At 38.5% G+C, this 25,599-nt stretch overlaps 1 protein-coding gene across 2 annotated transcripts in view; it reads left to right on the top strand.

Moving 5' to 3' along the window:
* LOC136400342 (guanylate-binding protein 6-like) overlaps positions 1-25,393 on the top strand; it is a 38,226-nt gene extending 12,833 nt beyond the window's left edge. The window contains exons 4-12 of one of the 2 annotated variants that reach the window (XM_066376848.1): positions 6,747-6,856; positions 7,062-7,264; positions 13,000-13,245; positions 14,331-14,362; positions 15,779-16,027; positions 16,986-17,198; positions 19,633-19,735; positions 20,057-20,250; positions 24,708-25,393. In XM_066376848.1, coding sequence (XP_066232945.1) covers positions 6,747-6,856; positions 7,062-7,264; positions 13,000-13,245; positions 14,331-14,332 — 561 coding nt within the window. In that variant the 3' untranslated portion in view covers positions 14,333-14,362; positions 15,779-16,027; positions 16,986-17,198; ... (1 more) ...; positions 20,057-20,250; positions 24,708-25,393. Of the gene's footprint in view, positions 1-6,746; positions 6,857-7,061; positions 7,265-12,999; positions 13,246-14,330; positions 14,363-15,778; positions 16,028-16,985; positions 17,199-19,632; positions 19,736-20,056; positions 20,251-22,065; positions 22,743-24,707 lie in introns of those variants that run through there. The other variant, XM_066376849.1, reaches the window with a different exon arrangement.
* The last annotated feature ends 206 nt before the right edge of the window (positions 25,394-25,599 follow it).

Here is a 25,599-nt window from a genome sequence, read left to right as displayed (position 1 = left end):
TTATTTCTTCTTTGACCCATTCATTTTTTAAAAGTATGTTGTTTAGTTTCCACATTTTTGTGGGATTTTTTTACTTCTTTTTGCAGTTGAATTCTAGTTTCAAGGCTTTATGATCAGAAAATATGCTTGGTACAACTTTGATATTTCTGAATTTGCTAATGTTATTTTTGTGGCCCAACATATGGTCAATTCTTGAGAATGATCCATATACACTGGAGAAAAATGTATACTCTATCACTTTGGGGTGAAATTCCTGTAGATGTCTATCATATCCAGGTGCTCTAGTGTTTTGTTTAAGGCCAATATATCTTTATTGATTCTCTGTTTGGGTGACTGATCTAGAGCCATCAGCGGTGTATTGAGGTCTCCAAGTATGATATTTTTGTCAGTTTTTCTTTTAAGTAGCTGTCTTATATATTTTGGTGCTCCTTGGTTTGGTGCATATATATTAAAAATTGTTATGTCTTCTTGATTCAGCATCCCCTTAATCATTATGAAATGACCATTTTTGGCTCTGAGTACTTTTGCTGTCTCATAGTTGGCATTATCAGATATGAGTATTGCTACACCTGCTTTTTTGGATATTCTTTGCTTGGAGTATTGTTTTTAAGCCATTCACTTTGAATTTGTTTTTATCCTTGTTGCTTAGGTGAGTTTCTTGTAGGCAGCATACAGTTGGATTTCCTTTTTTACTCCATTCTGCTACTCTGTGCCTTTTTATTGGTGAGTTTAATCCGTTTACATTTAGTGTAATTATTGACACTTGTGTGTTCCCTATTGCCATTTTATACATTGCTTTCTGTCACTTTTTTGTCTTGTTTGATTCTTCTCTTTTGTTTTTCTATCCTTTGTTTTTGTTTGGTTGTATTCCATACTTTTTTTTTCTGTTGCTATCTTTTTTGAATCATGTGCTTCTGTGGTGCTTTTTCAAGGGTGGTTACCATTATGTAATGAAAAGGGTTCCTACCCTGTTCATTGTAATGCACTATATTGTGAGTACTTTTGCACTCCATCGTCCTTTGCTACTGTTAATTTCTGTCCTCTCCCCCCTTTTTTTGTTTGTCTGTTTGTTTTTGTTGTCACAGTTTAAATTTGGTTTTATTGTTTTCTTGGTGCAGTTTTTACTTCAGGTTTTGTTTTGTTTTGTTCTTTGTATCTGGTTGGAAAACCCCCTTTAGTAATTCCTGGAGTGGGTGTTTTCTGATCATAAATTCCCTTTTCTTTTCTGTATCTGTGAATGTTTTTATTTCTCTTTCATATTTGAAGGATAGCTTTGATGGGTACAGTATTCTTGGCTGAAAGTTTCTCTCTTTCAGGACTTTAAATATTGGGGTCCACTCTCTTCTAGCTTATAGAGTTTCTGTTGAGAAATCGGATGATAATCTAATGGGCCTTCCTTTATATGTTGTGTTCTTCTTTTCCCTGGCTGCCTTGAGAATTTTTTCTTTGTCGTTGCTTTGTACCAATTTCATTATGATGTGCCTTGGAGTAGGTTTGTTGGGGTTAAGAAAACTTGGAGTTCTGTTTGCTTCTTGAATTTGAGGCTTTAGTTCTTTCCACAGGCTTGGGAAGTTCTCATCTATTATTTGTTTGAATATGTTTTCCATTCCATATTCTCTCTCTTCTCCCTCTGATATACCTATTATTCTTATGTTAAATTTTTTGATGGAGTCAGATAATTCCTGTAGAGCTTTCTCTTTTTTTTATTTTTGAGTCTCTTTCTTCTTCTCTCTGTTGTGCCTCAAGTTGCTTGTCTTCTGTTTCACTAATCCTACTTTCTAACTGGCCTATTCTATTAGCTAAGCTGTTACCTCATTTTCAGCTCGTGAATTGAGTTTTTCATCTTTGTTTTATTTGTTTTTATAGTTTTAATTTTTTGGTAATATATTCTTTGTGTTCATTGAGTTGTTTTCTGAGCTCCCTAAATTGCCTTTCTGTGTTTTCTTGTATATCTCTGAGTATTTTTAGGATTTCTATTTTAAATTCTCTGTCATTTAGCTTCAAGGTTTCCAATATATTAAATTTTTTCTCCATAGATTTTTCCTCATCTCTCTGTGTTACCTCTCTGTCTTTTGTATCCATGATATTCTATTTCCTTTTCCTTAATGGCACCTGAGGGTGGTTTTGTTGACAGTACTAATGAAAATTAATAAAGATCAAAAAATTTTAAAAAATAAAAAAATATATTATATTATTTTTTTTACTCCTCTCCTCTCCCTTCCTTCTTGAGAAAATCTTGTGGTGAACTGTGAATTATATTGTGCTAAATAGAACAAAAACTACCTATAATGGAAGGCCTGAGTTGGGGAGAAGTGATAATGGGGAAGAAATGGGGGGGTATGGACCCACAAAATGCAAAAAAGGAAAAAATTTGGGTCAAGAATAAAATGATTTGCTTTTAGGTGATGGTTAACTAGGAGACATAATGAGAGGAATAAGAGGGAAACAGGAAAAATGGTAATAAATTTTAAAATTTCTATTGTATTTACTGGAGCAAAAATTAGATAAAATGAAGAGCCAGGGTTGGGAGCACTGCTAGTGAGTTAAAAAAGCAAAGTAAAAAACTCCAAAGCACCACAAAGAAAAATTTGAGTCCCAAATTAAATAATTTGTTTGTGATTGAGGGTTGAATGAGAGGAGAAAATAAAAAACAAATATAGAGGGAGTAAAACAGAAAAAGGAAAACACAAAATGAAGAAAAAAGAACAAAAGGAGGGAGAGAGAGAGAGTTAAGGGTTTTGGAGTGCAACCCTCATAGAGAGAAAGGAAGAGGAAAGGAAAGATAATGGGAGATGTAACACTTATGGGTAGTGTAGTTCAAGGAGAGGAGAGAGCAAGACTGGCAGAGAATTAAACGACCAAATTGGAAGAGGAAGAAAATAATCAAGACAAGAAGATAAGAGAAACAAACAAACAAATATAATAAAAAGGGATAGGTTATAAATCTGTGGATTATTCTTGATTTTGAGAGGTTATCTTCTTGCTCTTTCTTTTCTCGCCCTCTTCCTGGTTGGTGACTCTGTACCCTGGGTTCTGCCCCCGTGGCATGTTTAGGTAGAGGTTTGCAGTTGATAAGTCTCTATGGTGATGTCATATATTGGGCTTCAGTTTTGTTGGCAGTCGAGGCTCATTAGCATTTGCAGGTTTCAACAATGAGAGAGTCTGTTTTCCTGGAGCCTCTCTCCTAGTCTTTCCTTCTTGAATTAGCAGCCTGTTGATCCACCTATGGGGTTGCTGCTTCCTCTGCCTGGAGAGTAAGAGGTTCAAAGAGCTGGCAAATCCCCACTCTATTCCCACTCAGCGCAGGGCTCTGGGTAAGGCTCAATCAGTCAGGGCTGCTAGCATAATTGGGCAGGGGTGGGAGCCAGTTGTTTTCAAGATGCCTTTCTATGCACCTCTAGGCACGTCCGGAAGTCTCAGTACTCTGAGGCACCCCTTTAAGCAAAGTGCCAAAAGCTTACCCCTTTCCCCTAGCTTTTGGCACTTTGTAACCTGTTTTGTCTGAGAGAGATCTTGTCAGTTAGGGTCGCATAGGTCAGTTGGGAGGTCAGCAGACTGTGGGTAAGCTAATCCTTCATGGGTCTGTTAGCTTGTATGGTTGGGTGAGGCACCCCACCTGCCTGGAGAAGTTCAAACATAAGGAATCTCGTTTTTGCACACGCCACTCTTCAGGGCACAGGGTTACCCCCAAGACTCCGGTCAAAGCCCACGCAAAGGCCTCTGACTCTGCCCCTCTGTCCGGTTACATGGGCACCCACTCCCAGGGGAATCTCTTGCCCACTCTCTGCACTCTCCGACCAGGATATCAGGCCGGCCACCTGTCACTCCAGGTGAGGTGCCCCGCCCACACGGAAAAGTACGAGCATAGGGAATTTTGCTCCCACTCACTCCCTACGCGCCGCTTTTCAGGGTGCAGGGGCAACCCTGAGACTCCGATTTTGGCCCACACAAAGGCCTCTGATTCTGCCCCTCTGTTCGGTAACACGGGCACCCACTTCCAGGTCTCTAGGAGCAATTTTTCACACACTATTTGTGTGTGCTGACCAGGAGATCAGGGCAGATGGCTGCCTCCCTTGTTTTTCTTTGTCTGGATTTGGCGCCAGCGTTAGTTTGTATTGCCTGGGTTGCCACAAGCACAGTTTTTCCTCGGCTTGGATGTCCGTGCCACAGCCTGGTTTGGGCGTTTGTGCCGCAGCCTGGTACTCTTCACACTCTATGCCTGTCTCAGTTCCTTTACTCCCAGTTCCCAGTGAAAGCAGCCCTTATTTAGGTTAGTGAGGAAGGCAGAGTGTTTCTTCCTCCATCTTATTTCCTTCGGGATTGATTATATATTTAGTCAATTTTTCGCTCAATCATACCTTTGCATTTAGTGTGGAACTGCTGGAAGCTCCAAGGATAGATTTTTCTGTCTCTGGTTGAAGATCTTGTTGAATTTTGGGGAAGATTTATCGGTATCACTCCTTATGGTGCCATTTCTCTGATGTCACTCTGCCTCTCTATTTTTATCCCTTAATGTATACATACTGATGTAGCAAATTAACTAAAACAAAGTTGATTCACATTAGTCTTATGTGGGAAGCGATAGTGTACCCATGGCTACTGATAAAGTTCATTTATGCCACTGTAATTTTTACGAATTTCAACAAGGAAGAAATGCTACAGAAGCATGTCTGTCACATCCACCATATTCCCCAGACTTAGCACCCTCTATCACTTTTTTTTCTTTTTGTATTTTTCTGAAGTTGGAAACAGGGAGATAGTCAGATAGACTCCCACATGCGCCAGATTAGGATCCACCCGGCATGCCCACCAGGGGCCGATGCTCTGCCTATCTGAGGCATCGCTCTGCCACAATCAGAGCCACTCTAGCGCCTCAGGCAGAGGCCACAGAGCCATCCTCAGTGCCCGGGCAAACTCCGCTCCAATGGAACCTTGGCTGTGGGAGGAGAAGAGAGAGACTTGTTTTTGTCCTTACAAAATTTTTTGAAGGGCAAAAAATTCAAAAATGAAGAAGATATCAAAGAAGCACTGGTTCAATTTTTCGCATCAAAAGATAAAACATTTTTCAAAAATTGGATATACAAATTGCCCTTATGCTGGCAAGAAATCATTAATAATAATGGCAGTTATATTATTTAATAAAGTTTATTGACAGTAAGAAAAATTTGTATTTTGTTTTATTCCAAAAATGGACAGAACTTTCTGGTAGACCTTATATAAAAGCATTTGATTATCCTACAACAACATTTTAAGATGAACATTTTATATTTTCGTTTTCTACTAATGGGTAAAATGAATAATTTCTCTTTTTCTGCTTTATTTTGAGACTTATTTGGACATAGTACTTAAATTTCTACTACTCTCTATTTCTACCTGAAGAAGAGTTCGAAATTTTGTTTATTTGTATATATCAAACAGTACTATAGTCTTGCTGTTTAAATAACCTATTTTGTATTGTAAGTGCTACTTTTTATCCTAATAGATTATTTTTTCAAATTGGGGTATGAGAAAATAAATTAACCAATCAACATTTTTTTCTCCAAAAAATTTTTATTGAGTTTTCTAGGTACTTTTACTTTTTTCTCTAGGGAACAACTTTAGATACTGTTTATAAAAGGAAAAAAATCTGTATTATGTCATTATTTATATATTGCTGTGTTTTATATAGACAAACTAGCCCAGCCATTGAGGTCCTTCAGCTAGGTTACACTGGGCTCACTATCCATCTTAACTTTTCAATTTCCCCTGAGTTCCAGTCAAATCAAATAACTCTACTTTATTTGCAAAGACCCCTGTATTCTACCATATCTACTTTTGCTTCTGTGGGTCTTTCTATCTGCAGGATCACCTTCATTTCTTAAAGTTCACATTCTACCAAGTCTTTCATTTTTAATGAAGATGTTAAGGAAGACTTCATGTCTGTACAGTTTTCCAACATTTGGAGCTCTATTATTCCACTGTGGATGTTTAAATTTTAATTTACTGTTATAGCTATAGATTCCAATGCTTATATTCATTATTAAGATGTATACTTCTTATAACTATTGTTATCTTTGTCACATTCATTGTCATAGATGTTAGTCAAGGCTTTGAAATAGTCACCTTGAAAGTAATAATTGGCATTTTTAAATGCTTTTTAAATTTAATGACTGGAAATATTCATAGACATTTGTTGAATCTATCCCTTGTTATGTTAATTATGAAATATTTTATGTAGCTCATGACCAACAAATATGTATAGAATGAATATGTGTTAATACCTTTCATTGAACCTAATTGCATACCAGGTAATCCACCAGGTAAGTTTTTCTGTTATTTTATTTCAACTAATTGAATGAAAAGAAAGACATGTGAGGATAGAGTCTTTTTGTATATGAAAAAATCACAATCACAATACCTTTGTGGCCTTGGACAGATACCTAGTTGTTTTTGGCATTGTTCCAAAACTCCAAAGTTGTGGGTTTGATCCCCGGTCAGTGTACATATAAGAATCAACCAATGAATGCATAAATAAATGGAACAAATCAGTATATCTCTCTCTCTTTCTAATTAATATATAAAAAAAATGAAGAAATGTCTTTGTAATTGTCAAAGCTAATATCTATTGTTATGCCCATCTTTAAACTTAACTTTTTTGCATAGTGAGTATATTAACTGAAATGTAAATGAAAGTCTGATAGACTTAGTGTCTGACTGAATTTCTACAGGGTAAAACTCCCACATGTCTTGCCCTAATCTGCTTCTAGGGCGACCCTAAAAATGACTTGTGGATCTTCGCCCTGGCTGTGCTTCTGAGCAGCATGTTTGTCTACAACAGCATGGGCACCATCAACCACCAGGCCCTGGAGCAGCTGCAGTATCCTTCCTGGAACTGAACCATCATGTCTCATGGAGTCTCTGAGAACGGAGAGATCTAGTCAGTTTCTTTTGCCCTCTCACTTAACGGTCTTGGGGAACAGAAGGAACCAGTGCAAAAAAATAGTGTTTATATGCGTATATTTTTTATTAGAGAAATGTAGAAATTGTGCACAGGAATTTCTTTTTCCTTAGCCAACTCCTAGTTATGTGACAGAGCTCACAGACCTCATCAGGGCTAAGTCCTCCCCTATATCAGATGGGGATGAAGTAGAAGATTCCACAGAATTTGTGAGTTTCTTCCCAGACTTTATCTGGACTGTACGGGATTTCACCCTGGAGCTAAAGTTAAATGGTGACCCTATCACAGAAGATCAGTACCTGGAGAATGCCTTGAAGCTGATTCCAGGTAACAGAGCATGGCTGTGCAGTGGGTGGTCCAACAGAGGGTGGGAGATACTAAACACTGTTCATAACCTCTGGAGTTGCATTTGTATTTTAGACTAGATGAAGTCTGCAGAAATGGTGGCTGGGAGATTGGCTGTAAAGCTCTATGAACTGGAGTTTAACTTCACATAAGAAAAATAAAACCTAATGTAGAGGAAAATTATTCATAACCAACCAATCTGTTCTTTACACAGTTCCTAATTTAGATTCAAATGCAACTTAGAATGCAATGGTGCTAAAACTTAACAACCAGACACTCATGTTTATTATTTTAACTTCTACTTTTTTATGTTGAGAAAAACAACTGTTCAGATACTTGTTAAGCATAAAATTTCAAGCCTATCTAATGAAAGAAAATATCTTTCAAATAATTAGAAAATATTCTTCTAAAATAGGCGTATAACTGTCTAATTTGTTATTAGACAGAGACAGAGAGTCAGAGAGAGGGACAAATAAGAACAGACAGATAGGAAGGGAGAGAGATGAGAAGCATCAGTTTTCCATTGTCGCACCTTAGTTGTTCATTGATTGCTTTCTGATATGTGCGTTGGCGGGGGCGGGGGTCTACAGTGACCCCTTGTTCGAGCCAGCAACCTTGGGCTGAAGCTGGTGAACCTTGCTAAAACCAAATGAGCATCCCAGTCCAACAGTCTATCCACTGTGCCACCGCCTGGTCAGGCTGTGTAATGACTTTATACATGTTTTATCAATAAATATGATTTATGTTCTAATAAAACTGAAGAAGTATTTTTGTCTTTTCATTCTATGTATTTGTGATTTTTTTTTAATTTTGTAAGAGGAAGGGAGGCAGAGACAGACTCTCACATGCACCCTGACCAGATCCACCCTGCAAGCCCCATAGGGGGTGATGCTCTGACAATCTGGGGTGTTGCTCCATTGCTCAGCAACTGAGTTCTTCTTAGCACCTGAGTCAGAGGCCATGGAGCCATTTTTAGCGCCCGGGTCCAACTTGCTCCAATGGCTTCATGGCTGCAGGAGGGAAAGAGAGAGAACAGTGGAGTATCAGATAGGCACTTCTGTGTGCCATGACCAGGAATCAAAGCTGGGACATCCACACACAGGGCTGACACTCTATCACTGTATTTGTGATATTTTTGATAATTATTAGAATATTCATTTTAATTTCTATATCATAGCTTTTTAAAAAAATAAATTTTATTTTTAATTTAATTTTATATTCAAAATTATTTTGCATTATTTTCAAATGTATAGCATAGTGTTGGATATCAGATAATTAACAAAATGATCCTCCCAATATTTCAAGTACCCATCTGGCACCATACATAGTTATTACAATACTATGAACTATATACCCTGTGTTGTATTTTACATTTCTTTGACCATTCAAATGGTCAAAGAAAATGGTTAATCCCTTCACCATTTTCATCCAGCCCTCCACCAATCCCCTTATGCTCTGGCAGCCATCAGTCTGTTCTCTTTATCTGTGAATCTGTTTCTATTTTGTTTGTTTATTTTGTCTTTAGATTTCACATATAGGTAAAATCATATGATATTTGTTATTTTTTGTCTAATTTATTTCACTGAGCATAATACCCTCTAGGGTCATCCATGCTGTCACCCATGTTATGATTCATCCTATTATTTTTTGTGGCCACTTAATTGTCTATTGTATATGTGTACCAGCTCTTCTTTATCTACTTATGTATTGTTGGGTGCTTGTATTACTTCTATTTCTTGGCTGTTTTAAACAACATTTTAATGAACACAGGAGTGCATATATTTTTTTTTGAATTAGTGTTTTGAATTTCTTTGTATATATACCCAGCAGTGAAATTTCTGGGTCATAAGGTAGTTCTTTTTTTAATTTGAGGAACCTCCTTACTGTTTTCTATAGTGACTGCACCAATCTGCATTCCTACCAACAGTGCACTATGGTTCCCTTTTCTCCACTACCTCACCAACATGTGTTGTTTTTCATTTACGATGTGAGCTGTTGAGACGGGTGTGAGGGCACAGATCATTGTGGTTTTAATTAGCATTTCACTGATGATTAGAAACATTTAGCATCTTTACATATGTCTATGGCCATCTGTATGCCTCTTTTGTGAAGTGTCTATTAAGGTTCTATGTTCACTTTTTAATCAAATGGTTTTTATATTGAGCATGTGAGTTATTTATATAGTTTGGATATTAATCCCATATTGGTTATATAATTGACTAATATCTTCATCCATTTAGTGGGTGTCTTTTCGTTTTGTGGATGTTTTTCTTTCTTGTGCAAAACATTTTATTTTGATGTAGTCTTGTTTATTTATTTTTATTTTGTTTTCCTTGCTCTAAGAGATATAGCTAAAAAAAATATTGCTAAGAGAAATGTCAGATATTTTACTGTCTATGTTTCCTTTTATGAGTTTTATGGTTTTACATCTTACAATTAAGTCTTTAATTTATTTTGAGTTTATTTTTCTGTATTATCCAAGGAGGTGGTCTAATTTCATTTTTTTACAACTGTCTGTCCAATTTTTCCAACACCATTTGTTGAATAGACTGTCTTCACCCTATTATATCTTGTTGCTTCTTTTGTTATACATTAGTTGATCTTATAGGCATGAATTTATTATTGGGGTCTCTATTCTGTTCCCTTGATCTATGTGTTTATTTTTATGCCAGTTCCATACTGTTTTGATTACAACATTGTATACTGCTCACAAAAATTAGGGGATATTTTTAAATGAACATGAAGCAATAAAAAAGAAGTATTTGATTTTTTATTAAAAAATAACATAAGAAAAGCAAACAAGTCAAAAAAAGTTGTTCAATTATGCAAATGAGATGCAAACTCAATTATCATGATTGAGTAGCAAGTGACATATTGGTGAGGGTGAACAGAAGCATGTCAAACTGAATGAGAATGCCACACATTGACTATTCAGCAGGGAGTATGGTCACCCAAGACTGCCAAAACACACTGACAGTGATAGGGCATGGGCAGGATCAGATTGTCCACCAGTTCTTGTGGGATCCTCTGACACTCTTGCTTCAGGAAAACTTCCAGCTCAAGACATCTTCCCAGTGCATTCCAAGCATGTTCAATGAGATTCAGGTCTGGAGAACATGAAGGCCAGTCCATGCATTCAATTTCTGCCTCCTGAAGCATGTTGTTGACAAGATGTGCATGGTGGGGCCTTGCATTATTGTCCATGAAAAGAAAGTTGTTTCGAACAGTTCCAGCATAGGGTACCCCTATAAAGTACAGGACCTCAACTCAATATCTAACAGCAGTCAGCAATCCGTTTCTGATGACGTGAAAGTCAGTACAACTAACAATGCTGATGCCAGCCCACACCATGATTTTACCACCACTGAAGGAGTTCTTTTCTCACATGAAACATGGATTCTCCCTTTTTCCTTGGTCACGCCATATCAGGACACAATGATTGTCAGGATACAGACTGAACTGTGGCTCATCAGAGAAGAGAACAATTGACTACTCATCATGGGTCTAATGATGATGCTCATCAGCTCACCTTCTACAGGTTCTACGGTGTTCAGCAGAAAACAGAATGCCTACCATTGGTTGCTGAGAATCCAGTCCAACACAATGGAGTGGATTTCATATAGTCTAGGTACCTACCATCATCTAGTGACAGCAAGAAACTGTCCCAGCAGCTCTCTTGCAGTGCTGTTCCTACTCCTTCTTGCCAATAACGTCAAGTAGCAGTCTTTTGTTGTTGTGGCAGATAGGTGATCCTGCCCTCGTCTTCTTCATACTGTGCTAGTCTCTTGAAAGTGATTTCACAGTCTGCTAATCATGCTTTGGGATATTTTAGGTGCTGTTGCCACTGTCATCTATGTTTGACCAGTTTCAAGAAGTCCTATGGCTTCACAGGCTTCACATTCACTCAAATCATGTTGCAGAGTCATTGAAAGGACTGGGAAATTGCAGGACATGCACTTTTAAAATCAGGGAATGTGCAGATGCTCCAGTACTTTCAGATTTTGTATAGAGCATTTTCACCAGTGAAATAAAAGTTGGTTTTCATCTTATTTGCATAATCAAGCAACTTTCCTTGACATGGCATTTGCTTTTCTGATGTTCTTGTTTAATTAAAAAAAAATCAAATTCTTTTTTTATTGTTTCATATTCATTTTGAAATATCTCCTAATTTTTGTAGGTAGTATAGTTTAATATCAGGTATGATACCTCCAAATATTTTCTTCTTTCTCAGGACTTCTGTAGCTATTTGGGTCCATATAAATTTGCAGTTCCTATAAATTTGTGGATTATTTATTCTGGTGCTGTGAAAAACACCATTGGGATTTTGATAAAGAGTGAGTGCATTGAATCTATAGATTACTTTGGACAATATGGATATATTAATGATGTTAATTCTTTCTAAATATTACAGTGTTTTTGAATTCCTAAATATGTATCCCTGCTATAATTTCAAATTAATAAGTTATACATTCATGTGTGTGCATATGTATCTGATGAAACCTTGAAAGAAATATTAATTCTGATTTATTTATTTTGTCTTCATATTTCTATCTATGCTTTCTCAAAACAATGAAAAATGCTAGTCAAATGAGTAACAATATCAATCAAATATATTTCTTTACCTTAAATAGTTTAGAGATTAGTGCTGACATTTTAAAATTACATCTTAGTTATATTTATTCTTCAAATCTTTTTTTTAAGAAAGCTAATGCTGTACACATAATGTTTAGCATCAAAACAGTTTTCCTTAAATAATGTGGGTGTCATTTCTAATATTGTTTTATTTAGCCTTGTTTGTGGCTCTCATTTTGGTTCCACAGCTCAATTTCCACAGGGGACCAAACAGGCCAAAAATCTATGTTGGATCTGTTTTTCTGTTAGTCATTTATTCAGTAAATAATAACAATAATATAGACAATGCTCTACTATTTTTAGGATTGATGACAGCAATACATTTTTTTTACCATGATTGATCTCTTTGAAATTTCTATCCAGAGTTGTATCATTGATAAATTTGATGTTAAAGAGGCACTGGATATCTATACTAAGAGAATTATAAACAGAAGTTAAACACAAAGAATAAGGCAAATGTGACATTCGAATAAAAGCCATAAAATACATTAATGGGCTTGGGAAAATAACTTAAAAAGAACTGGTCCAGTAAGTACAGCTCATTCCCGGAATAGATGAGACCAGACTCCCAGGATGAATAAGACAGATGAGTCCTAAAGATAGGGAAGTCGTTAGACTCCCAGGATGACTAGGAGCTGATGAGTCCTTGAGATAAGGAAGTCGTAAAAACTCCTAAGATAGTTAATGTGACCACATCCTAGGGGATAGATAGGGACATTTCCAGCTGGGGGCTTTCAACTGTATGACTGGTTACTAAGGCACATGACTAAAAATTTAATTTGGAGGAGCCAATTGCTAAAAGCCAAATTCGCTTCTGTATGAACTGCTTGCTTGCTACGCTATAAAAACCCCTAGACTGTAGGCGCTCGGTGTGGCTCTTGTGACTACCACTTGAGTTCACCCCTGCGCAGGTTAATTTTGCTTTGTTCTCTTTTTCTCTTGGCCATAAAACTTTGTCTGAAACTCTCCAAACGTCTCCAGTGTCTGTTTTACCCGGCGAGTGTAACAGCAAACATACAAAATTTTCCTGTCATTGTCCTCAGACTGTTCTACTGTGATCTCTCATTTTATTTCTAATCTTTCAGGCAGGAGTCCAAAAGTCCAATTATGCAACCTCCCAAGAGAGTGCATTCAGCAATACTTTCCAAAACGGAAGTGTTTTGTCTTTATCCGGCCAACAAATGACACAGAATTTCTAGCCAATATTGAAATTATTGAAGAATATCAACTACATCCTAAATTTAAGGAGCAAATAAAAAAATTCTGTTCTTACATCAGCACCGAAGCAAGAACCAAGACCCTCAGAGAGGGAATCACAGTCACCGGGAAATGTGAGTCTCCTTTTCATACTCTGTGGGGCCTAATATTTGTTCAATATATTATATGATGTGTTCTCCAAGAGTTCTGATTGATTCTATATGCATTACGGGTCTACAGATATTCATACTCCATGAAGGTAAGTGTATCTTTCTCATACTTTAGGGGGTTTATGCATTCCTCTCCCAAATTACAAATGGTATCATTAATATCTGCAGAATTTTCATATACATGAAAAAATCTGCTATTGATAGTAAATCTTTAACTGAGTATAAGAACAGGATATACTCTTTCTTCAAAGGAAGGCTTTTATACTGAGTGTGATTTCCAAGGAGAATGCAAAAGATATTTTGGGAGGTTAGAGAGGTCCAATAAAGATTATTAGCCCTTTGCCTGACCAGGCGGTGGCACAGTGGATAGAGCGTCAGACTGGGATGCAGAAGGACCTAGGTTCAAGACCCCAAGGTTGCCAGCTTGGGTGTGGGCTCATCTGGCCTGAACAACAACAACAACAAAAAGCTCACCAGCTTGGACCCAAGGTTGCTGGCTTGAGCAAGGGGTTACTCGGTCTGCTGAAGGCCCACAGTCAATGCACATATGAGAAAGCAGTCAATGAATAACTAAAGTGTTGCAACGAAAAACTGATAATTGATGCTTCCCATCTCTCTTCGTTCCTATCTGTCTGTCCCTATCTATCCCTCTCTCTGACTTTCTCTGTCCATGTAAAAATAAGAATATTAACCCCAAAACCTCTGAAAATTTACTGGAAACTTCAGAATTTGGAATAAATTTGATCATATTTACACTGCATTGTCTATCTACATATGTAAACAATTTACTTCTGTTTTAATGAGAAATTGTTTTCTAGATATCTTAGTATGTCAAATGAAGATAGATATTGAATTTTTTTAGGCTTGTGGCCTGAAGAACCATAAAAATTGTCAGTGGGACAGTAGTAAACAGAGTTACTGTGTGTGTGTGTGTCTGTGTGTATGTGTTCAAAACAGAGAGTGTAAGAGAGAATTAGATATAGTTTCAGAATTTGAATCCTGTTGAGTGGTCATTTGATATTTACCCTCTAAATTTTATGGCTTATTAGGACTGGGGACTCTGGTGGTGACTTATGTGGACTGCCGGGGTCCAGCCCCGGGGGGGACCCAGGGGTCCCACAGGAGGAGATGGCGTCGGCGAAAATGGAGTGAGAGAGCCGAATTCTTTTTTTCCTCTTTATTCTCCGGTTAGCATTTACTGCCAGGCATCTCTGCTCAATGCTAGTATAGCTCCCTTTTTATACACACACACCGAGTTACAATCACATGGTGTTAATTATTGCTTTTGTTTCACTATGTTTTCATGTTTCCGGATAACAGTTAATTTACATCTATGAGTCACAAATCAGGTAGCAAATCATTCAAAATAACTTGAATAACAACATCAGTAAAAGCTTTTAAAGTATTAGTCTGTTGTGAGTTAAGGGGCAGAGAGAGATTTAGCAGACGACTAACAATGGACCACCACTTGCTCAGGTAAATGGCCTTGAGTTTATGCAGTGTCCTACAAGATTCTGAAAGGCTTGCCTCTAAAGAAATTAACATAACATTAAGGATAGCTTTCACCCAAAGATATGCAGAGTGCACTTGCAAGATAGCCCAGCAGCAACACAAGACATTCCATGGATTTCCCTACATTTTTAAATCTCATGAGAACATCTCATTGAGAAAGCCTAGCAATTGCCTTTAGTCAAAAGACAATTCTCTTAGTAAAACATTCTTTTCTTGCTGACTACGCTCTCATCCTAGGCCACACAATGGGCCATCCTACTATACCTTATCTAAGATACTATTGTCTAATCAAATATTACTTATTTATTATATTTAAACACTAGTTAAGTTTTGACTCTATTCTTCTCAGAATATACCGCTATTTGCAGATCAAAGAAGAAAGGAATGTTTCTCTACTTATCACATGAAAAGGCTAGGGAAGAAAAATGTTAAGTGAAGGCCTAAGGGTGCTCTGTGCACAGCCACTGCTTCCTACCCATTCACAAGTCACAATCTATTCTTTTTAACATGATTAAGGAATTCTCCTACAAACTTTAACCCTTTACGAGGGATATCATAGCCAGCCTCTTATGTCTATGAGCCCAGTTCAAGGGGCTTACAGGCTTTTCTGTGGAACTCACACCCTCTGTCTCATTTCCAAAGAAATCACTACGAATCTACAGGGAAAGCACGGTACTATTATCCCTGTGCCACAAATAATAGCACACACCCAGAAAAGGGGGGATATAAGGCCAGATTAATTTAAAAAGTCAAAGGGGGGAGTATCGTTGTGCCTATCCTTTGTGGTGACTTTGTCACCCCGCAGCCATTGGTCTTCACTGCAGTGACTTTGTCACCCCGCAGCCATTGGTCTTCTCTGCTGTGACTTTGTCAATCAGCAGTTTTTGGTCTTCTTCAGCTGTGACCTTGTCAGCCAGCAGTTGTGGGTCTTCTTCTGCTGTGACCTTGTCAGCCAGCAGTTGTGGATCGGCTCCTGACAGTGGACGCCATCAACAGTGGGGCAGTGCCTTGTTTGGAGAATGCAGTGACAACTCTGGCCCAGATTGAGAACTCAGCGGCCATGCAGAAGGCAGCCGAGCACTACAGCCAGCAGGTGGCGCAGCGAGTGAGCTTCCCCACAGACACGCTCCAGGAGCTGCTGGATGTGCACATGGCCTGCGAGAGGGAAGCCATTGCAATCTTCATGGAGAACTCCTTCAAGGATGAAAACCAGGAGTTCCAGAAGAATCTTGTGGTATTTTGTCATAGTGCTATTTCTTCTTTGTGACCCTTCCCCTTGAAGAATGAGGCCTAGAAGAACTTTTATGACCCTGTGGCTCCTCTGTCACTCAGGGGTCAAGTAGTATGGATCTCATGAGGGATAAATTTTCAAAGGACTACATTTGCATCTCCCCACCCCCAAAACCTCAAGTACTGAATCCAGAAATTTCTCTGATCTCTGATGCACAATCAATATAGATAGCTATCTGAAGTGAATATGATTTCAAGATTGCCCAGAACACCCTAAAGTCACTCCTGAGCTGGTTGCTTTTCTGAGAACCTTCTCCCATTCTCAGGAACCAAAATATCTCTTAATTACCTAATCCTAGGCTATTTTCAATTTCTGATGTTCCTTGTTGTGTCATTGTATCACTGAAGATGAATCACTGAATGTTGCAGCTGCAGAGAGCATAGAGATAAGATATGCAACCCTGGATTTTGGGGGAAGACCCTGAGACCAGGGGGGTTAACAAGCTTCCCCCCTGCATCACATGGAATTTTCAGGCTTGTTAGTAAATTAGGCCTCATTATTCTGTTTTATTCCATGACCTTCTCCAACAGAATGTCTTTCCTTTTTAATTTTAATATACTTTATTTTTTATTTAGAAATTAAATTTAGTGGGGTGACATGGATCAGTAAGAGTATATAGGTTTCAGGTGAACATCTCTGTAGTATCTGAACTGTTCATTGTGTTGTGTGCCCATCACTCAAAATCAAATCATTTTCCATAACTGTATATTTGTTCCTCTTTACCCCCCCCCCAAACCTCCTCTCTTGGGTAACCACATCATTTTTATCTGTGTCCATGAGTCTCAGTTCAGAATGCTTTTCTCATGAGGACCAGAGCTAGACTCCCTTCTACCAGGTTCTTTGGAATTTTATTTCCTCTCTTCCTTTCTTCTGGTGACATTTGTCTATACTTCTCTTGCAGGAAGTCATAAAGGACAAGAAGGATGGTTTCGTGCTGCAGAATGAAGAGACATCTGCCAAATTCTGCCGAGATGAACTTGAGCAGCTTTCAATGGCCCTAATGGAAAGTATCTCAGCGGGAACTTTCTCTGTTCCTGGTGGTCACAAGCTCTACTTGGAAACAAAGGAAAGAATTGAACAGGACTATTGGCAAGTGCCCAGGAAAGGAGTAAAGGTGAGGTAGGAGAGGAGCATGAGGATCCCACAGAATGAGGTCAAGAAGGTCTCCTGAAAATGTGAGAGCACAACATCGTTGTGTGTAATATGAGATCATGGGCATATTATGACTGTTTAGCTTTAAGGCCTACTCTTTGCTCCTTCTTCCTGAAGAGAGAAGAAACGTCCATTCTCCAACATGAGTACAAGGGGGCTCTGGCTGGTCTCCTCAGTGGTAGAATGTCAGCCAGGTGTGTCAGAGCACTCAGGAGAAACGCCCATCTGCTTGTCCACCCTCCTTCCCTTGCTTCTCTCTCTCTCTTTCACTCTCTCTTTTTTTCTCTCTCTCTCTTCTCCTCCCCTCCTGCAGCCAAGGTTCTATTAGAATAAGTTGGCCACTGGCACTGACAATGGATTCATGGCCTCTGCCTCTGGCTCTAAGAAATGGCTCTGGTTGCAGCAGAGCAAGGGTCCCAGATGGGCAAAGCATCACCCCCTAGTGGGCTTGCCAGGTAGATCAGGATGAGTGGCATGCAGGAGTTTGTCTCTGCTTCCCACTAAAATGAAAAAAAAGGGTACAGGAGGGTCCTTGAGTTACGACAGTATGAACATAGTATGTTTCAAGTGTATGATACTCACTCCCATAAAATCTTTAAAAAATTGAGAAGTGAATGTTTCAGCTTAGGTCATTAGCTTTGTATTTATGGATTACATGGGCAAAATAGTTTTTTATTATTATTTTTGTTACTACAGTACAGTGCCCCATTGCTTACCTGTGGTTTTATATTCTAGATCAGGGGTAGTCAACCTTTTTATACCTACCACCCACTTTTGTATCTCTGTTAGTAGTAAAATTTTCGAATCACCCACCAGTTCCACAGTAATGGTGATTTATAAAGTTGGGAAGTAACTTTACTTTAAAGTTTACAAATCAGAGTTATAGCAAGTTAAGGCATATAAAAATAATTACTTACCAAGTACTTTATGTCAGATGTTCGCTAAGTTTGGCAGAATAAATCTTTATAAAACAACTTACTATATAGTTAAATCTATCTTTTTATTTATACTTTGGTTGCTCTGTTACTGCCCACCATGAAAGCTGGAACGCCCACTAGTGGACAGTAGGGACCCGGTTGACTACTACTGTTCTAGATTATGATTTTACAACTGTGTTAGGATAGGTAAGTGACTTAGGCTAGGGTGTGTTTCGACTTACACTAAAATTAGGTTATGACAATGTTGTAGGAACAAAAGTGTGTCATAACCCGAGGATTCCCTGTATGATTTCCTGAAATCTACCAGAGACAGAAGGGAAATAATCATTTCTTTATCCAACAAACATGACATTAGTGTGCCAAAGGCAGACAACTTACTAAAGTCAGAGACTTTGTACTCAAGGCTGACTAAAAGAGAAAAGGAAGCCAAATAAGTAGACAATTGCATTCAAGGTTACATTACTTGTAAACCTGAGAAAATTAGCTACGTAAGTGGTGGTAACTCATAATAATATTAAGAAATAATAATTATAGTAATAATGCAACTAATATATATTGAATTGTTATTGCTCTAGACAAAATGTTAAGCTCTTTTCCTAGACTTTAATTCAGTTCTTGGAGTAGCATTAAAAACCATCTACTAGCCCTGGCCGGTTGGCTCAGCGGTAGAGCGTCGGCCTAGCGTGCGGAGGACCCGGGTTCGATTCCCGGCCAAGGCACACAGGAGAAGCGCCCATTTGCTTCTCCACCCCTCCGCCGCGCTTTCCTCTCTGTCTCTCTCTTCCCCTCCCACAGCCAAGGCTCCATTGGAGCAAAGATGGCCCAGGCGCTGGGGATGGCTCTGTGGCCTCTGCCCCAGGCGCTAGAGTGGCTCTGGTCGCAACATGGCGACGCCCAGGATGGGCAGAGCATCGCCCCCTGGTGGGCAGAGCGCCACCCCATGGTGGGCGTGCTGGGTGGATCCCGGTCGGGCGCATGCGGGAGTCTGTCTGACTGTCTCTCCCTGTTTCCAGCTTCAGAAAAATGAAAAAAAAAAAACAAAAAAAACCATCTGCTCTTTAGTCAACATTTGTCACATCTTAACTGAGAGGCAGAGACATTAAAATGACTTATTTTAAGTGACAGTCAGCAAGTGGCAGAGGAGAGGTTAAAGACAGCATCTCACGTGGGGAATGCAAATTAAAAAAACAACCGAGGACTGTGGGTTTGTAGAACCGAACATGGTTCTCCCTGGCTGGACCTAGGGAGGGGGAAGGAAGTAGCCCCAGGAGAGAGACTGGGGGGAGACAGGCAGAAGCGGTCTGGAGAGCCTCTGTTCAGTGCAAGGAGCTTGGACACTGTGTGTGAAGCCACAGTACATTTTAAGCACGAACGAAAAATGACATGGGCATAGTTGTTTGTGCAGTAGAATTCTACACAGTGGAAACCTAGGTTCTTTGTTCCCTCCTGTTTCCTCAGGCGAATGAAATCTTCCAGAGCTTCCTGTAGTCACAGGCGCCAATAGAGAAATCCATCCTACAGGCAGACAAAGCGCTCACTGACGGGGAGAAGGCCATGGCAGGTGTGGGCAGGGCTGGGCTCACAATGGGCGGGCAGGCTCCTGCCTGTCCTTGGACAGGTGTGAGAACAAAACCTTCCTGCAGCAGGGAGCTTTTACTTCTTCTGTCGGACATACGCCATTAAATCGGAAAACAACCAGGGACTGATCAGCCAGTCAGGGCCTTTCCCATCACATTCTGAAATGCTCTTCATGGTATGGACAAAGAAGAGAATTCAGAGAATTCCCCCCTCCTCTTTGAGTTTGGTTTTGTCTCTGAGCTCAGGAGGGTAGAGATCATTGTTCACTTAATTTTCTTCCCTTTCTCAAACCTCCTTGGGGCAGAGGAGCGGGCCAGGAAGGAGGCAGCCGAGAAGGAACAGGAGCTGATGAGACAGAAACTCCAGGAGCAGCAGCAGCAGATGGAGGCGCAGAAGAGAAGTCTTGAGGAAAACATATTCCAACTGAAGCAGAAAATGGAGAGGGACAGAGAAAACCTATTGAGAGAGCATACTATGATGTTGGAACATAAACTGAAGGTAAGTCCTGCTGTGGCTTCAGTACTGCTCAGTGGTCATTGTCCTTGTACCTCAGATGTGATGAATGAGGATAAAGCCAGATCATGGAAAGAAGGACATTTACTGAGTAGGAATTGTTTTAATCTTGACCTCTTGTGCTTGTCTTCCTCCTTGGTAAAAATGGCTTTGAAATGTCCTCTGTAGATACACTCTGTAGTGCTCATGACAAGTACCTCCCCTCTGAATCATTAGAATATAAAATAGGGTTTGAGGTGTTGTTTTGGGATATTTTAAAATGGTCTTTATGTGGCCTGAATACATAGGTATTTCAAGCACAAATACATATTCTGCTCAGGAACTGGTTTGCTTTACCAAGATCAATGCCAAGTTTAGAACCCTACTACCCAACACCCAAAGAATTTTAGGTAGATAGATCTATGCTGACAGAGACCTATCAGAAATGTCCAAACTTCAAAACACAGGGGAAAGACAGCTTTTAAACTCGCTATATTATCCTGGGTGTGTATAGACTACCAATGTTATCATATGGCAAAGGAAGAATTCCTGATTGTCCTTCTGGACACGTTTATAATGGAGATCTAGAACAGTGTCTAAGTTCCCATTATTTCTACATTTTAGTTGACTGTATTATTCCAAGAGGGACTGAGCATTAGTGCCAGTAGACCAAGGTTACCTCTTAAATGCTGTTATAACTGAAACATGACATTTGTCTTCAGGCCATGCTTGGCATCCTAGGAAAACCCTATTTTTGTGTGAACATTTTTAAGACTCTAAACCTGTGTTTCCCAACATGGGGCCCACGCCCCACAGGGGGGCAATTCGATAGTTAAGGGGGGCAATTTGAAAATGGACTCCACACGACTTTAACTCTTTCGCCCCGGGCCATTTAAATGCAATGCTAGATATCGATGCCAAATTTAACAAAAAATGCAATTTTTTTTTATATTTTTTTTAATTTTATTTATTCATTTTTAGAGAGGAGAGACAGAGAGACAGAGAGAGAGATGAGAGAGCGAAACAGAGAGAGAGAAGGGGGGAGGAGCTGGAAGCATCAACTCCCATATGTGCCTTGACTAGGCAAGCCCAGGGTTTCAAACCAGAGACCTCAGCATTTCCAGGTCGATGCTTTATCCACTGTGCCACCACAGGTCAGGCAAAAAATGCAATTCTTAAATAATTGCGGTAAATAATTATTAAGTATAATTTCGTTTGATGAGACCAAAATATCAACTGGGTGATTGGCATCGTCAAGTAAACTTGGTCCTGGGTTCACCGCGGAGTGTGCCGTCTGCTGCGGGGAACCCCGGACGTTTTAAAAATTCGCTAAATGACGCAGTTATTCTCACCTAATTGGCCCATCGCAAGTTCTGTAGTGTTTCACATCATTCAATTGGTATTAATTTGAAATAAGTGTCAGTCAAAACTGTTGTAAAAGCTCGTTGATTTAATAAATATACATATATATATATTGTATAGATATAATTGGTAAGTATTTGATTTTATTTTTATCAATATTAAACTCTTTATTAAGTACTTCTTGCATCGGGGCTAGAAAGCACTAATATTTTATAAATATTATTGGGGCTATAATAGTGCATGCACGACAATTTTAATTTTAGAAGCATAACTTTCCAGAAAATTTTGTCAAGTGGAAAAAATATAGATACCTTTTGATTTGCGGTGGTAGTGTAGTAAATGTGTTATATACATTTAAATAAATATGAATTTTTAGTATACGTTTACTCTATGTCACATTGAATATATTTTAACACATATTTTAATATTAGTTTTTAATTGATCTTATTTTTATTATAGCCCATAGTAAAATGAGTGGTGCAAGCAAGAAAAAAACTTGACAATATTCAGAGGAATATTTAAAATTTGGGTTCATACCCACTCTTCACGATGAGCAGATTCCTTTTTGTCTTTTATGCCAGCAATGCTTGACCAACGAATCAATGAAATGAGGTTGTCTTGAGGCGCATTTGAAGGCGAAACATAGTGCTCATATTAATTCAGATTTGAGTTACTTTAAAACTTTAAAGAAAAATTTTGAAAAAAGAACAACATTAAAGTCTCTATTTACTGCTCATACTTCAACTAATAATCGTGTTCTTGAGGCTAGTTATCAAATTTCTTTATTCATCGCTAAAACTGGAGAAAATCACACTATAGGAGAGAATTTAATAAAACCATCAATATCAGCATTTCTTAAAACGGTTCTTGAAAAAGATGACAAAGATGTAAAAGCTATGCCACTCAGTGACAATTCTGTTAGCAGAAAAATAGACAAAATGAGTGAGGATATTGAAAAACAACTTATTGAAAAGCTGAAAACAAGAAAATTCTCCTTGCAAATGGATGAATCAACTTTGAGAGACAGTGAGGCAGTATTGATAACTTACGTAAGATATATTGATAAAGGACATTTTGCTGAAGAAATGTTGTTCTGTAAAATATTAGAAAGCACCACTACCTCCAAAGATATATATAATAAGCTAAAAAACTACTTAGATGTCAATGATATACCAATGAAAAATATAACATCTTGTGCTGCAGATGGTGCTCCCAATATGATGGGCAAGAAAAATGGCTGCTTAAAATTAATGAAAGATGCGAATCCAGAAATGATTCTTGTGCATTGTGTTATTCATAGGGAAAACTTGGTAGCTAAAAACATCTCGCCTGTTCTGAATGAAGTATTACATACAGTAATAAAGTGTGTTAATGCTATTAAAGCTAGTGCCCAATGTGAGCGTCTTTTCAAGCTATTTTGTGAAGAACAAAATGAAGACCATGTGAGACTTTTACTTCATACTGAAGTAAGATGGCTATCTAAAGGAAACTGGTTTTTTTTTTTTAATTTATTTTTATTTTTATTTTTTATTTTTTTTACAGGGACAGATAGTGAGTCAGAGAGAGGAATAGACAGGGACAGACAGACAGGAACGGAGAGAGATGAGAAGCATCAATCATCAGTTTTTCGTTGCGTCACCTTAGTTGTTCATTGATTGCTTTCTCATATGTGCCATGACTGCGGGCCTTCAGCAGACCGAGCAACTCCCTGCTCGAGCCAGTGACCTTGGGTCCATGCTAGTGAGCTTTCCTGCTCAAACCAGATGAGCCCACGCTCAAGCTGAGTATCCTGGGGTCTCGAACCTGGGTCCTTCCGCATCCCAGTCTGACGCTCTATCCACTGTGCCACCGCCTGGTCAGGCTAAAGGAAACTGTTTGAAAAGATTTATGGAACTCTTTGATACTCTTAGTGATTTTTTAAGCGACAAACCTGAAATGAAGTATCTGTTAACAATAGATGGTAGAGCATTTGTGAGTTATTTAGCCGATATCTTTGAAAACTAAATATATTAAATAAGCAACTTCAAGGAACAAATAAAACTCTTGTTGATGCAAAAGCAAAGATATCTGGTTTCATTACCAATATTGAGTTATGTCAGAAACATATTAACAACAAAAACTTTAAACAGTTTCATTGGCTCCAAAAATGTGAAGTAACTGATACTGCTTTACTTGTTGTTGTCAATCATTTGAATATTCTATCGGCTGATTTAAAAGAAAGATTTTCTGATTTAAAACAAATTGATTTCCCAACATGGATGATGCAGCCAATGTTAGTGGATTTGTCTGATATATCAAATATACAGTATCAAGAAGAACTCGCAGAATTGCAAAATGATGAGTCAGTTAAAGCTTTATTTAATATCAAAGGAGCGATGGCATGGCTTTGTGAGGAAACAGAAATCAAATACCCAAATCCAACCAAATGTGAAAGAAAACTATTGCTACTGTTTCCATCTTCATTTTTAGCTGAATGTGGATTTAGTGCTGTAAATGATTTACTGGTAAAAAAAAGAAATCGGCTGGATATAACACAACATGGAGACTTGAGACTAAAGCTAACCAAATTGGAACCTAATATAAAATCTCTGTGTAGCAAGCATCAAGCGCAAGGATCACACTAAATTAAAGTAATAAATTAATATAGAAAAATCTGTATTAAAATTATTTGGAATTTAAATTTCTGTTTTTCATTATATGTTTTGAAATTTTACTTACTGTGTTTTGTTAACAATTTCATAGTGATTTCTTCCTAGAACCTATCATTTATGTTTATTAAGTGAACAAATCAATTTTTTAATGTTAAAAATTATGTATGTTACATGGGGGGGGGACATAAAAATTTTAGAAAGGTTAAGGTGGGGCATGGCACAAAAAAGGTTGGGAAACACTGCTCTAAACTATGCTTTCTTTCAGTGTTTAGGACCAAGACAGGATATATTCCTTGTTAACAATTCACTTTAATTACATAACAGGAACAATTTTAGGAGTGAAAGATAAATAGTTCAAGTATTTAAGAATATGTTCTTAAATACAAAATGTTATTCTTGAGTAAAAATGGGAATTTAAAACATTTTATTTCCTTCCTCACATTTTTTTAGCTTTAAGAAGACATGCTTACTTGTGGATTTAGAAAGCAAGCTGATGAGATAAATGCAGAAATAAATCATTTGAAAGCTGAAATTGCTGCTACTGAAAATGTGGATACTTCCTGGGTTGGAAAAACCATAGAAAGATTTGGCGATGAGATCAATGCAATATTGTCTGTTCCTGCTAATCTCATTGGTAATGCTGTGAAATCGTTGGGCTCACTATTTAAAAAGACACAGTTCTGACCTGGCCAGTTGGCTCAGTCAGAGAGCGTTGGCCTGGTGTGCAGGAGTCCCGGGTTCAATTCCCGGCCACGGCACACAGGAGAGGCGCCCATCTGCTTCTCCACCCCTCCCCCTCTCCTTCCTCTTTGTCTCTCTCTTCCCCTCCCGCAGCCGAGGCTCCACTAGAGCGAGGTTGGCCCAGGCGCTGAGGATGGGTCCATAGCCACTGCCTCAGGCACTAGAGTGGCTCTGGTCACAACAGAGCAATACCCCAGTTGGGCAGAGCATCGCCCCGTGGTGAGCATGCTGGGTGGATCCTGGTCAGGAGCATGTGGGAGTCTGTCTGACTGCCTTCCCGTTTCCAACTTCAGAAAAATGCAAAAAAAAAGACACAATTCTCAGACTAACCTGTGGTGGTGCAGTGGTAAAGCATCAACCAGGAGCTTTGAGGTTAGTAGTTCGAAAGCCTGGGCTTGCCTGGTCAAAACACATATGAAAGTTGATGCTTTCTGCTCTTCCTCCCTTTTCTCTGTCTCTTTTTTTCACCTCTCTCTAAAGATAAATAAATAAAATCTAAAAAATAAAGAAATAAGAAATAATTCTTCTTTTAAAGAAATTACTGAATATGAATGTATATTCTGACTTGTGGTTGGTATGTGTTATTTTTTATTTCACTCAT

The sequence above is a fragment of the Saccopteryx leptura genome, chromosome 3 (assembly GCF_036850995.1).
Source record: "Saccopteryx leptura isolate mSacLep1 chromosome 3, mSacLep1_pri_phased_curated, whole genome shotgun sequence".
NCBI classification, from domain to species: Eukaryota; Metazoa; Chordata; class Mammalia; order Chiroptera; family Emballonuridae; genus Saccopteryx; species Saccopteryx leptura.
This window is presented reverse-complemented; position numbering and strand designations above follow the sequence as displayed.